The sequence below is a fragment of the Peromyscus eremicus genome, chromosome 14 (genome assembly GCF_949786415.1).
Source record: "Peromyscus eremicus chromosome 14, PerEre_H2_v1, whole genome shotgun sequence".
NCBI classification, from domain to species: Eukaryota; Metazoa; Chordata; class Mammalia; order Rodentia; family Cricetidae; genus Peromyscus; species Peromyscus eremicus.
In genome coordinates this window covers 46,820,889-46,835,955 of record NC_081430.1, presented here as the reverse complement: position 1 = coordinate 46,835,955, position 15,067 = coordinate 46,820,889, and the positions used below count along the sequence as shown (strand labels likewise).

Genomic DNA, 15,067 nt, shown 5'->3' with positions numbered 1-15,067 from the left:
TCTCTAATAATGGTGCCCCCTGTGTCTCCAGCCTCCCCTCAGGGTTACATTTCAGTTGGATTTTATGCTCTGTGTGTGTGTGTGTGTGTGTGTGTGTGTGAGAGAGAGAGAGAGAGAGAGAGAGAGAGAGAGAGAGAGAGAGAGAGAGAGAGAGCAGGCAGAGCACAGGAGCCTGAGCCTGCTTTACCAGTCAGTCTGTGTGGAAGGAGGGGGGCAGAGGTGGTGGGTTTTCCCTAGCTTGGAATGCTTTTCTTTTTCTTGAGTGTTTAGTGACCTTTTATTTGTCTTTCCAGACGCAAACAGAGGATTCTCACAATGATTAACCAGGCATTATCAATCCCTTTGGGTTATACCTTTGTGTAAATTTTCTTACTTAACTTCGCCTATTGTTCACAGGATGAGTCCTTGAGCAGGCAGGGCATGCATCTTATTTGACTTTCTCCATGCAAAGCACCTGGCTTCTAATACACATAGAGTAGATGTTTTTCTTCAGTACTGACTATCAAGGGGCATGTCTGCCTTTGGATCAGAATCTATAGATGCTAGGGGCCTGCAGGCAAAATCACTTGCCTCCCATGAACACCTGAGTTCACTCTCTGGATCGTGAGTAATGGTGGACAGAGAGAACCAACCCCACAGAGTTGTCCTCCAACCTCCACGCATGCACCACCCCCCAATAATAAATCAAAATTGTTTAAAAAGAAGCCCTGAGTATTGGGAATTGCTGTCACACCAGTCACTCTGGCTCTGACGCTGACCCCCTTGCTATGTCCTGCCCATTTAAAGGCAAATGCAGCCAACATCATTCTTGAGGTCCAAAAGAACCAGTCCTCACAAACCACCATTCCTGAATGTGTGGAGGTGTTGCACCCAGTGCAGTGTTGAGCGAGGGAGTCAGAGATAAAGGTAAAGACTCCAGGCGCAAAGGTGATTTCACCTGTTGGGGTCCCTGGAACCAGGGTTACAGGTGGTTGTGCGCCACCATGTGAATGCTGGAAATTGAACTGGGGTCCTCTACAAGAGCATCGAGTTCTCTCAACCATGGAGCCATCTCTCCATCCCTAACATGTCACATCTGTTGGTTCTAATCTTCACCCTCCTAGGCATCCTTGTCTTTGTAGGATGAAGCAGTTCTTTCAGTCTGGATTTGTACAGTGAATGGTAATCTATATAGTAGTGTATGATGGATAGTCACCAAGATACCAAAGCAAATTAACTTAACGCCTAAGAAAATACTATTTGAGGAGCTAGAGGTGGTAAAGAGCATGCACTGTTCTTGCAGAGGCCCATGTTGGGTTCTCAGCACCCACACTGGGCCGGCAACTCCAAGTCTAGGGCATTCAGTGTCTTTTTCCAGCCTCCAAAGACATTTGCAGTCATGTGCACGCAATACACACAAACAAACATGCATATGTATAAAAATACATTTTTAAAAAGTATTAGTCAGTGGATCTTCCAAACCACAGTTTCCTTCCTGCTTATAATTTTGTCTTTCAGCCGGGTGGTGGTGGCGCACGCCTTTAATCCCAGCACTCGGGAGACAGAGGCAGGCGGATCTCTGTGAGTTCGAGGCCAGCCTGGGCTACCAAGTGATTTCCAGGAGAGGTGCAAAGCTACACAGAGAAACCCTATCTCGAAAAACCAAAAAAAAAAAGAAAAAAAAATTTTGTCTTTCATCGTTTTATAGTGGGGCTTTCTTTATAAAGTTTTGTTAAAGATTTATTTTTAATTATATGTATATATGTATATAGAGGAAATTAATGAGGCAATTCCATGTAGTTTATCTGATAGTCAAAAGAGGTTTATTTTGGGTAACCTTACAGCAAGCAAAGGGGCCGGTTAAGGGATCCAGGAGAGGTGAGGTGAGGCGCAGTCCAATGTGGTTCTCTGGAGAACTGTAACTTCGTCTGTGGTCCAGCATCCAGCATCCAGGATCACGAGGTCTTAAGGGGTTCCCATCTTGGCACGCCCCGGGGAAGGAGCAGGTACTTAGCAGTTACCTGCTGCCTACTAGGGGTGGTGCTTCAAGGGTGAAGCATAGACAACCACCCCTACATATGTATGTGGAAGGGGTAGGTGTGTGCGCACAAGTGCACGTACAGACAGACACTAGGGGTGTTGGGTCCCCTTTGGAGCTGGAGTTACAGGTTGTGCATTACCTAACATGGGAGCTAGGAATTGAACACAAGTCCCTGGAAAGAACAGTACTTACTTATACCTGCTGGGCCATCATCTTTCCAGCACTCTTTCTAACTTGTATTTGTATATTTTAATACGAATTACTGCCGGGGAAGTGGTGGCACATGCCTTTAATCCCAGCATTTGGGAGGCAGAGGTAGGCTGATCTCTGAGTTCCAGGCCAGCCTGGAACTACAGAGTGGGTTCCAGGACAGCCTGGTCTACAGAGTGGGTTCCAGGACAGCCAAGCTACACAGAGAAACCCTGTCTCGAAAACCAAAATAATAATAATAATGATGATAATAATAATAGTAATATTAATTTTTGCCTGATCCGTAGTTTCAGGAGAGCCAAGGTTATACAGAAACCCTGTCTTGAAACACCACCACCACCACCCAAAAAAAGAAAAGAAAAGAATTATCTTCAATTGTAGGAGTGTGTATGATGTACCACTTTCTGGTAATAAGATGTAGGCATGTGCACATGTGTGCATAATAGCGTGTATCTCTGTAAAAATACATATGAATCAAATAACCATCTCCAGAAAAGCTGGATGTCTATCAGGCATGGTGGTAAGGCTTTCACTTAGTTATTTTGTGTATGTTACGGTTGAACCATATAAATGACCTCACTCCCTTTCGTAGGAAATGTAAGCTAGTGGTAATTTTATGCCTCATACTTGGAAGGGGTTGTCCTCATGCCTTGCCATGGAGATGTTTCTGCCAAATTAACATGACTGAGGGAAAATGGAGCTTAAGTGCGTGGTTGGGAGATGACATTTGTAGACTGTGAAGAAGTTCAGCTCGGCTGTCTAAAGCACCACTTGGGTTTTATGATCATTTTCTATTTTTAAAATTCTTTCATTTTCTTCCCGATTCAATTAACACGTTTTTATTTAGTGCCTACTGTCTGCCCAGTACTGCCCTCGTAATTCTAGGAGATATAAAAGAAGCCTCCGTGAAACAGTTTTTAGTGATCCTGCCAAGTTGCGGCGGCGGCTAAGGGGTGGCTAGAACTTTGTCTTGGGAGTAGAGTCCTGGATTGAGTTGGAGAGGCGTGGAGTGCTGGCCTAAATGGGAAGGGGTCTGGAGGTGCCGCCCAGATCCTCTTGATGGGGAGCAGAGGGCATGCCGGAGAGAAGAGAGCAATAGGGTGGCCAGAGAGCCATTCTGGATCAATCCTAGAGGTCTGGTACTTGCACTTCACTTGGGCCCTCACTGGAAAGGTGGTAACCACAGAGTAGCTCCAAGGGAAAGGACACGGAGGAGCTGATGCCACGTGCCCACGATGAGGGATGGCAAAACCACAGTCTAATAATAAGCACTAGTAGCTGGGCCTAGAATTGAGCGAAACCTTTCACATATATTTTACTCAAGTTTACTGGATAGTGATCATTCCCAGCTTTTAGGAGAGGAAGCAAGTCTGCAGAGGCTAAAGAATCTGCCAGTAAGGGTTGGAGCTCGGATTTGAATCCAAATACTCTGACCCCCTAGCTTCATTCTGCACTGAGTATGCGTGCATTTCCCTCGGGGGACCATATTCCCGAGGAGGTCTCAATTGTTTGGGGTGGGGGTGGGGTCAGCTCCCCAGTTCTCTTTCCCGCTGAGCTCCTTGCAGGGCTACCTCTGGGGTTTGTCAGTCCTTCCCAGTGGTCCCCAAGGTAATGCTCAGCTTTACTATCAACACGTTAGGTCTAGAATGGCTTCCCTGGTCCCTCTTATTTCTAGAACTCTTCTCTCCAGCACGCGCTCTGCTCCCTCTCAAACGGATTCTGGGGAAGCCGTACCTCCAGCCCCATTTGTGTGAGCCTTCTTCCCCTTTTCTCGGTTCAGAGTTCCTGAGGAGCGGTGTGTACTTAACTGGAGGAGCAGGCACGTAAGGAGGGGGTGTAGAACGTTTTGAACCGTCTTCAGCCAAGTACAATAGTACACCCGTAACCCCAGTTACTTTACAGACCACCACTCAAATAAAGCACCGGATCCCTTTCTACCTGGACTCAAAATAACGTCCCCCTCCCCTCCTTTTATTTATTTATTTATTTTTAAAGCTCTGCTTTATTTGGAAACTTAAAATAACTGGTCACACGGTTAAAAACAGCCGCGGCGCGCCCCCTCCCCGGCGGCCGGGCGCAGCTGTCCGGCCTCCCCCGCGCCCCGCCGCCCGCATTCCAGCTCTCTGAGGTCACGCGCCGCCGCCGCCGCCGCCGCCTCCCCGGATCCGCGCGCCCGGCCCAGGGGGAGGGACGCGGGCCCCGCAGCTCCGGCCCCAGCCCCTGAGCTTCCCCAGCGAGTCCCGCCGCGCTCCGGCGGCTGCGGGGGCCAAGGTGTGCGGTCGGTGCGCGGGCCCGGGACGCGATCCGGCGGGCGGGCAGGCGAGCAGCGGCGGCGGCGGCGGCGGCGGCGGTGGCCGCGCGGAGCCCGGGGAGGCGGGACACAGAGCGGGCGCGCGGCCCCGACCCGGCGGGAGCCGGAGCAGGTGAGGCGCGGGGGACTCGGGCAGGGGCGTAACAAAGAGCGAAGTCTTCCCTTCCCAGGCTCGCTCTGATCTCCTAGAGTCATTTCTAAAAAGAGTCTGGAACTTCTATTCCGGACTCCTCCGCGGATGGCTGCGGTTTAATTCTGGATCAGGGTCTGAAATCTTGGGCATATTTGTGCCTCTCGGAATATGCGGAGTATGAAAGTTGCCCGATAACTTTGGCGACAAGGGGAATAAAGGAAGGATTGTTTGGCAACACCTTGTTTCGATTTGGGAGTAAAGCGTCTTTACTCCCGGAGAATTCTTGGATCTGCACGTTTCGACTTGGGATTTCTGCAAACCCTGATTAGATTGTCTGCTCTGAGCATGCTAGTCTTATCCTCAGCCTCTGCCGAGAAAGCCTTTTGATAATAGATAATGCTAGAAAACACTTTCTGACAACTGCAGTATGTCTAATAGTTACTGACAGATTTCTTTTTCTTTCTTTTTTAGTTTGGCACACAACAACAATTTCACTCTGAAAATAGTTGTTTTGTTTGTAGGCCATTTAACTAGATTATCAATGCACAAATGTTGTTTTGTGAGAAACATAGGGTTAATTTAAAGCACTAAGATAAAGACGTTCTAAAAATGTCAGATCCTTCCTTTTCAGTGATTATTGCATGCTAAAGGAATAGTGGCAAAGTTCCATGAACATGTGGCGAGTGACTTAGGGTGGGGTGTCCCGTAAGATTCAGGGTTAAAGTGAATTTGACAAACCTTTGGAAGGGGATATGGACCAGAAAAATGAAAATGAACTCACTAACAGAGCAGACCGCCTTTTGCAAACTTATGAAGCAGAATTTAATATGCATCTTTTCTTAGTCTCTAGTGGAATAGTTTTGTAAAGAAATTACTGGTTTTTCCTTTAAAGGATATTTATAGCCTATTTTATTTAATAGTTGGCAACTAAATCAGCTCTCTCCAGAGTACCTTCAATTTCTACTTCTTGGCTGTAATAGTCAAACAATTTATGACATCACTAAGATATATTCATCAACTATAAATTTTAAAGTCACAAAGCAGGACTTTTGCCACAGTGGGTTTTATACGGAATAATCAAGAAACCAGACATTCTTAGGAGGAAATGCACAGAAATATAACAGTCAAATTATAACAGCTGCTAAAAGAAAGAAGAGAAAACATTGGCTTTTCCTCATCCCTGATGCTGTAAAACATTCCCAATCTCAGGGACAGCTGGAAATTTGTGTGTACCTAATCAGAACTTAGGTTAATAATTAAGTTATATAGGGTAGTATACCATGTTTAAGGCATAGTTCCATCTTTATAGTGAAGAAATTAACACCTTTGACAGCACCTAAATAAGATGTCTTCTCTTTGGACATATGAAACTTTGTCTTTTTATACACATTACTTAATGTTTCCAGTTACCACAACTTGTAAGACTGACATCTACAACTTTACCTCTTGAGGTAATACTTTGCATGATACCCATTTTTTTTTTAAATTTATAGAAACACTATTGGTGTATCTTCTGGTTAAAAGCTTGTTTAAAGTGTGTGTGGGGGATTTCAGTGTTTTCAATTTCTTCATTTTTTTTTTTTCATTTCTGTTTCATCTGTCTACACTCTGGAAACAACGAAGAACTTTGAAAAAGTTCTTATTATAGACCCCCCCCCCCCATTCCTTCTATGGAATAGTGCTTTTACCCAAGGAAGGCATTCAACAAGTATTAATGTAATGCAGTAGGTTTCCACTTTCCCCTCTGGCATTCCTCTGTCCCCCCCCCCCCCTTTATATTTGTTTTGTCTTTCTGGAATGGTAGCTGGGAGAGCACTTCACTATAGAGCTCCAAAAAGCGAAACAGAAACAAAAATTTTAGAAACCTTGACCATGTCCCCATTAGTGATACAGCTCTGAATATAATTATAGATGCTTGTAATCTCCTTAAGGGCAGAGAAGGCTTAGGATTCGTCTTAGATTTCCTCAAGATGCTCAATCACGCTGCCTTGTGCTCAGAGACGCAGTACACATTTGTGGAATGGAATTCCAAGACCTTAAGTTTGGCAAAGTCTAAACCTCATTTTCTAGTCCAGGCCTTGCGCCGGCCGGGGTGCTCATAACCTCTGGGGTTGAGTCTCAGACTGGTGAGCAGGACAGAAAAGAATACTGGGAGTGATGGAGAAAGCCGGAGCATACCCAGCTAGGTCCATATTAGCATGAAGCCGAGAAAGCTGCTTCTGTTGAGGCCTGGGTTCTGTTTGCCTGGTGAGGCTTAGGGACAGACAGATTGTCCCACCGCGCCGTCTCGCACCCCAACTGGGTGATCAGCTAGGACCCGGCCTGGCTAAAGGAGTCATCCCCGGAGGAAGGGGCGGAGGTGAGACTGACAGCGGTACGAGGGATGGAAATAGCTGAGATTTTTGTCAAATTGTTCAGGAGAAAATAACTCTAGTTGACATAAAAAAAAAATCCCGAGCTGTCGCTCGCCCCCAGTTTATCTCAACCGCCGAAGTTACCATCAACAAGTGTAGCTAAAAAAGTAGCGTGTTTGGGGCTGCTGTTACGTGGAGACAGCCTCAAACTGCGCGACCAATCTCTCCTAGCCTGTAGAACTAACGCCGGCCCCTTTAAATCCTCCCTCCTCCGATCCCAGGGGGCCGGTCCTTGCGGAGCACGTCCGCCCGGAAACGGGGCCGCGGGCGGAGGGTTCCGGGGCTTGCGAGGCTTCCGACATCCCCGTTGGCCAGGCAACACCGCTTGCTTTCCTCTCGGGGAGGGGACTCCGAGGATCGGGAGCTGAGGCCCTCCGCTGCGTTTGGCTTCATGGGTTTGCCCAGCCTGGCTTGCCCCCTTTAACCAGGATGGCGTTTAAGGCCTCGCCCTTCTCTTTAGGTGAGCGTCCACAGCCTCCTTAGGTGTCCCTACCCGGGAGAGGAGTCCGGAGCACGCTTTTCAGAACGGCTATGATTCGAGAACGAGCATCTTTAGGGTGCTTATAACCTGCTTATACTCAAATCTTTGTGGTGATGTGAATAATGAAACAGAAGGGGCTTTAGAAACTCTCGTTAAGCACTTCGTCTCCTTTGAACCTCACAGTTGCCATATGTTAGATGGATGGGATTATTCTCTCCATTTGGAGTTCAGAGTTAATTTTGCCTGAAGGACCGGTTCTCTTGTGCACTTAACGAACACAGTCAGGAACTGAAGACACTTGAGTATTGGGAAACTCGAAAGAGTTACCTATGAAAAAACAACCTTTCCTCCAAACTAGCAAGATGCCCACTAATGCTTTGTAGTTATAGACGTGCTGGGCATTATTATCTCATTTAATCCCAACAGCCAAGTCTGCTATCTCTAGAAGTGAGGGAGGTAGAATGAGGGGTGGGGTCTGACCCTGGGCCCCACCCTCATTCCTCGTGATAAACTTTCCTGCCACCTCCCTGTTAGAGCTCTCTTATTCCAGCAGAGGGGCAAAGCTTATTCTTTATACTCAATGACTTTTTTTTTTTTTTTAATTTAAAACCAAAGTCCATAGTAACTGCTTTCCTCTTTCCTCAGCGCTGGCGTGGATGCTCCCATCGCTTGGTCTTTGGAGACTCAGTTGCCTGTTAATGGCGGCAGCGGCTGTTGGATGAGCAACTGGAGACTAGTTTGTTTTGACGCGAGGGGGTCACTTTTGCTCGGCTCCATCGCTATTGGATTGGTCCTTCCCCGGTCCTTCCATTGTTGAAGGGAGAAGATGCCACTGCCATTTGGACTGAAATTGAAACGTACCCGGCGCTACACTGTGTCCAGCAAGAGCTGCCTGGTTGCACGGATCCAGCTGCTCAATAATGAGTTTGTGGAGTTCACTTTGTCTGTGGAGAGCACTGGCCAGGAGAGCCTGGAAGCTGTAGCCCAAAGACTGGAGCTGAGGGAGGTAAGCTGCTAACGACGCTGCAGGTTTCTCTGGCCTGTCTTCACTCCTTCCCTCATGGTGGCTGTGTATCCATCCTAGCCTACCTGACACCGGAGGCAAGTCCTGGCTGTGACTGCAGGATGGTGAGCCTGCAAGCTCCCCTCCCAGTGAGGAAGGGATCAAAGCAAAAATCTTACTCCGTGGGGTGCTCCTAAGAGAATTTACACTGTCTATCTTTTTAATGGGTTTGAATCCTGTGCCTCCCATAGAATCCAATATGAATGTATTTTGGGTTATCCAAGTTCCCACTTATTAATAAATCCTCACTGGTCAATCTGATCAGTTGACTGTCTTCATGCATGCATGCATGTATTTATTCATTTGTGCAACATTCATTTTTAATTTTCTGTAGCCCAAGTGGAGATTCTAGAGTCATGCTGCCTGAAGTTTGAATTTTGGTTCCTTCACCAACTAGTTCTATAGCCTTAGGCAAGTTATTTGATATCTCTGAGTCTCAGTTCCTCCATCAGAATCATGAGTCTGCCAGTGGCTCCCGTTCCCACAGTGGCTGTGGTTTAAAGCACATGTAAAACTTAAGTACTAGTTGTCTATTACAGTAATCATAGGAACTTGTGCTCTGGGAAACGCCTAATCTACTGAGTAGGAAGTTGTGGAGTCCTCACATATCCCCACAAGGTCCTAAATTTAAGTTCTGCTGTAAGGACTGTAAAAGAACTCTAAACTTGAGACTCTCCCAGTGTTTGGCTGCTTGGACCATGGGTAAGCAAAAGAAGAAACCGGGTCTTAAATGACCCATGTTGTATCTGGAAATCCCACATAGATATTGTAGTTCATAAAAAAAAAAAAAAAGTCAGGAATAGGTAAACTTTGTTCTAGGAAAAATCAGTTGATCATTTAGTTTTGAAAACCTGTAAGCAGCAGCCGTGTACAGAGGTACCAGTAGCTTGCCCCAGTGTTGAGACCAGTGAGAAAGCCAGCGTGAATGCTTGTTCTGGTAGGAGTGGGGGCGGGGGAGGTACAGCAGGGGGAAAATTCCTTAGGGAAAGTAAAATCTGAGCTGTGACCTGAATGCTAGGGCAAGGGGTCCTGTCAGGCTGCAAAGTACTGTTCTTATAAAAGTAACAAAGGCATTTTTGTTGTGGTTGAAAGATTTCAACTCCCCTTGATAGGACTGGGGGAGATGACAGGCTTTTTAAAGCAAGGTGTGTTGTTGCCTCAGTCCTCTTGAGAATGAGTAAATAGTGGTTCAGATGCAGAGAGCAGCCACCTACCTGCCTTTGTCCGAGGATGGAGAGATGATGGCGGAAAGCTGGAGGTGACCAACCAAACAACTGCCAGGGAAGAGTTAGCCAGAGTCGTAGTTGGTCCTCAGGTTATCCGTAGATTGTGGGGACTGTAATTAAGAGAGGAAATATGAAAGAGCTGTGTTCAGTTCGAGACCTAAATACTAGGTTGGAGGTGCCAGCTGGAATCACTTGGTATGGACTGGAGATGTTGAACAGAGAGGTGGATATGCTTTGTGGAGGGCCAGGCAAGAGCTCCAGGCTGAAGGAGAGAGGCTTGGGAATCTCAGTCCAGCTGGGTGGATGGAAGCCAGCCGAGAGGCAAGGCTGTCCCGGGGGCATGGGAGGAGGTAGCACATGCTCTGTGTTGACAGAAGACAGGAGAAAGCCTTGGAAGGGAATTGGTAGATCCGCCTAAGGAGGAAAAAGGGAACACAGTCTGGGAGAGTGGGCCTCAGTGACTGTCCTGCTTATTTGCATTTATTTGGTTATCTTTATATTTCATTCATCTCTGCCCCCCCCCCCCCCCCCCCCCCCCCCCCCCCGCCCTCCAATTTCCAATTTGGCTTTTTCTCCCCCTATAAAGTTCATCCAAACACACCAGGTCTGCCTACACCCTCAGAGAGTCAGCTTCTTCATCAGGACTATGATGTATTTATTTTTGTAACAAGAGTATAAAGCATGCTCAATACATTCAGGAAGAATTGCTTTCCTTCTGTTAGTCAAGAAGCCCAGGCCTGGAGGCATCACGGCTAGCAGTCCAGAGCACTGACTGCTCTTACAGAGGACCTGAGTTTTGATTCCCAGCACCCACACAGTGGTTCACAACCACCTGTAACGCCAATTCCAGGGGGATATAACACCCTCTTCTGTCCTCTGTGGGCACCAGGCATGGACATAGTGTATAAACACGCGGTATACAGGCAAAAGTCTTGCACACATAAAACAAAAGTAAGCAAATCTTTAAAAGAGCAGCAGCAGCCTAGAGAGTTGGCCATCTTTTGTCAGAGGCTCCAGCTCAGGAGTTAAACAGCATTATTCTGGTATGGGCATGCCCTCAACCCAAGATTTCTTTCTTCTTTTTTAAAAAATTTGTTGTTGTTACTATTATTATTATTATTATCATTGAGAGAAGGTCTCATGTAGCTCAGGCTGGCCTGAAACTCATTGTGAATTGCTTATCCTCCTGCCTCGCCTCCGGAGTGCTAGGGTTAGAGGAATGTGCCACCAGAATTGGCCTCTGAGGCCAGTTTTTAACAGAAGCCCAGAGCACACCGAGAGAACAGGCCTAATTCTTAAGGGAATGTCTTGTCCTTGGAAAGATCATCTACTGCTTCAGCTTTTACCAACAGTCACGGTTAGCAAGTTTAGCAAACTTTCTCTTGGAAAGCTCCAGAAGGCCTGCTCTGTAATGTGTAAACAGATGTCTTGGTCACCAGGCCTGCCCCTTCCAAATGCCTGCTCAGAAATAATCTGAGTGGGTAACACCTGCTCCTCGATTGTGTACATTCAGCATGTGTGAGAGTTAAGCAAGAACTGTCGGTGTGCTGGTATCTCTCACTAGCCTCCCACCAAGCAAGCCAAGACTTATCGTTGTACACTCGGGTGAAGAGTTTTGCTGCTGTCAAGTATAAGCTGCAGGAAAAAAATGAACTCCTTTTTTCTTACTGAAATACTGTTTTGCTTCCATAAGGCAGTGAGTGATAAAGACTTCACAATAATGCCATCTGATGCTAGAGCCAGAGACTTTAGCATATATTAGTATTTTACTCAGGACACTGGGGTGGAAAGATCTCAAATGTAAGTCTGAGGCCAGCCCAAGCTACACAGGGACCCTGTTTCAAGAAATCAACCAAAGAGACAATAATATAACAAACCCCAATAATCATACCTAAAAATAAGGAAGGATTCCCCAGTTCACGCAGGATGATATGTAAAACCAGGGCAGTTCAGTAACCTATGAGACATGGAACTGACAAGGGCCCCGTGTTCTTGTGCTCTAAGAGCCAGGCCATGATCCACCTCCAGCCCTGGAGGAGGCCACATGGGAGGCAGAGCCTCTGAAAGAGCTATTGCCTTGAAAATGATACTTTTCAGAGGGGGAGTCCTCCTGCCTCCAGAACCGGGTGGCTTCTTTTGAGTGGGGAAAGTCCCTTCCTTCGGACCTGTGTGGCAGTGGGCTCTGCTCAGTTGGCCTCTTCAGAGGCCGTTTAGCAGCAGCCTTCCAGAGACAGGTCTGCAGTCACATTGGATACCAGTTCTTGTCACTCCCTGAATGTGAAATTACATCTACCAGTTTTTCAAATTGAGAATTGGTGGTGGTTTAAAAATGTAATGTTAAAGCCAAGCAGTGGTGGCACATACTTTTAATCTCAGCACTCAGGAGGCAGGTGGCTTTCTGTGAGTTCAAGGCCAGTCTGGTGTACAAAGTGAGTTCTAGAACAGTCAGGGCTACACAGAGAAATTCTGTCTGAAACACACACACACACACACACACACACACACACACACACCCCAAACAAACAAAAACAAACAAACAAACAACCCCCCCAAAACAACAACAAAAAACAAACAAACAAAAAACCAGAAAAATAATTTGATATTAAAGTGTGACCTTGAGCATCATCATTGTTATCTTGAGACAGGTCTCACTGTATAGCCCAGGTTGGCCTGGGATTCCAGGTGTGAGCCACCATGCCCACCTTTTATTTTTATTTGTGGTACCTGAGCTGTGCTTATGTGACCCATGTCGCAGTGACTGGCTGACTTCTCTTGAGATGAGTTCTTTTCTCTTGTTAATAACAGGGAGAGTGCACGTGTATAGAATATTCTCGCAGCAGGCACTGGTAGTCTACTGCTTGCACATTTCTGAAATATTGAAATGGTAGCCTGCCATCACAATTGAACCACTGTTTCCATACAAGCTGGTAAAGTCCTCTGTGCAGTGTCCTTGCCCATCGCCTGACAGCAGAGCCTTAGAATGCTGGAGTCGCTCTTTTCTTCCGTTAGGCTCAGCCCAAATCCTAGGCTATGAAGTTTTGGATCTAGTTTATATTACTTTCTTTAGAGTATGTATGCCTTTTAGAAAAATTCTTATTTAACAATATTATCTCATCTTTTTCATGCTACAATGGATTGGATTTTAATTAGCTTTATTGCAAACTTATTTCTTGTATATCTTGTCTTGATTTTGGGGTCCTTATGTGACTTAATTTTATTTACATTTGCTTTTCAAAGTTTTTGAATCCCCAATTAGGATACAGGGAAGTTGTGACATCCCAAAGAGGGATTTCAGATTTATAACCTAAATCTTACAGGACAGTTTTTTTCCTCAACTGTTTTTGAAGGGTGTGTGTGTGTGTGTGTGTGTGTGTGTGTGTGTGTGTGTGTGTGTTCACTTTAGCACATGATCCTGTGTTTAGATGCTTTAGGGAGAATATTCTTTAATTAGTCCATATGTGCATAACTAACAATTTTGAAGTTGAGTTAAATGCTAAGCAGCCTCTAGAATTATCTTCAAAGCATTTTTTTGAAGATGGATAATGCAAACAAAATTTTACCTTTCACACTTTACTTCCTGGCTTTGGGCATTTGCTTACATGGTTGTGGTTTGTTATAGATCTTTAAGAAATGAGTTTTAAATAGCATTTAGTGTGTCAAAGACATCAACATTTTCAGTGTTAGCATATAAACTCCATTGGAACAGGGTTACTGTTCCTCATGTATTTCTGGTGTCTAGAAGGGTGCCTGCCACCGTTGTATTGCACATAGTTCCTGAATAAATATCCATTTACTTTAAACCATTAAAAGATTGTTGTTTTAAACCTAGAATGATAAGTATGATTGCAGTTCATTTGTTCAGCCTTGCTCTGTTCTGTGATTTCACTTCCTGGAGAGAGTGGAACATTTCCAAAGCTTTGTACATGGATACAAAAACACTATTTTTTCTTTTTCTCCCTTCCCTTTCTTTCCTTTCTTTTTTTGGGGGGGGGGGGTGAGAGGGGTGGGTGTTGGTTTAGACACAGTGTTTCTCCGTGTAGCCCTGGCTGTCCTGGATCTCCCTCTGTAGACCAGGCTGGCCTCAAACTCAGAGATCCGCCTGCCTTTGTCTCCTGAGCGCTGGGATTAAAGGTGTGTGCCACCACGCCCAGATCCTTTTCTTTTTTTCTTTGCTTCTCCTTTTCTCTTCTCTTTCCTTCCCTCTGTGTCCCCTCCTCCTCTTCCCTACCCCGTTTCTTTCCTGCACGTTTGCTCTCTCTGTTTTTTTTTTTTTTTTTTTTTTGCAGGGTTTTGGTATGGAGCTCAGGCTTGTTTCAAACTTGCCATCTTCCTGCCTCAGCCTCTGAAGTAGCTGGATCTCATGGACGGGCCACTGTGCCCAGTTTACCATTTATTTATTTATTTATTTATTCATTTATTTATTTATTTAAAAAGATTGCTTTAGGTTTATGTTATTTTATGCATACACATATTTTGCCTGCATTGTATATATGTGCACCACATGTGTGTCTGGAGCCCATGGAGGTCAGGAGAGGGTGTTGGATCCCTTGGCACTGGAGTTACTGATGATGGTTGTGAGCCACCATGCAGGTGCTGGAAATCTAACCAGAGTTCGCTGCAAGAGACCCAAGTGCTCTATACCAGTGAACCATCTCTCTTGCTCCTATTATTTTTTTGTTGGTGATGCCAATGAGTTTATTGGACTTGCTTATAAAGTGTAGGTGAAAGGTCATTTACAGGAGCATGGGTGACCCCCAAAAGAGCTGCATGACACAGGGTTTACTCCACTCTCACTTTGAGGGTTCTTCTGGAAACGTGGGACCACTCTAGTTCTTCTGTGTCAGGCAGGGTGAGCTTCCCCACTGATCTAGGAAGTGGTCTTGGCTTGGGGTATTCCATTTTAAATCAGCCTGTCAGGTATTCCAGATAGCCTCTGGCCTTGTCTCCATCGGAATCTGGAATTTCATGTGCATTTCTCTCTCTCCTGCCTGATTTCATTTGGACTCTAAAAATAACCAAAACCTAAGAAAAAGTGCAACACATGCAGACGTTTTGGGATGAGTGGTCACAAGTTGAATTTGGGTTCGTATTTGTACAGTAGGTAAGATTGTGATATAAAAAAAGGTAGTGTTTCACTGAGGCTAGGGGACCTTCTGGAGGGACTGGAATTTTAGATTGACCTTTCACCTGAACAGTTTTCCAAACTCCA

General features: G+C 45.8%; 1 protein-coding gene across 1 annotated transcript in view; it reads left to right on the top strand.

Moving 5' to 3' along the window:
• Window positions 1–7,389: 7,389 nt before the first annotated feature.
• The window catches only part of Ptpn21 (protein tyrosine phosphatase non-receptor type 21), a 56,681-nt gene continuing 49,003 nt past the window's right edge, over window positions 7,390–15,067 (top strand). The window contains 2 exon segments of the mRNA XM_059279765.1: window positions 7,390–7,548; window positions 8,215–8,575. Of these exon segments, the coding sequence (XP_059135748.1) occupies window positions 8,396–8,575 (180 nt within the window). The 5' untranslated portion in view covers window positions 7,390–7,548; window positions 8,215–8,395.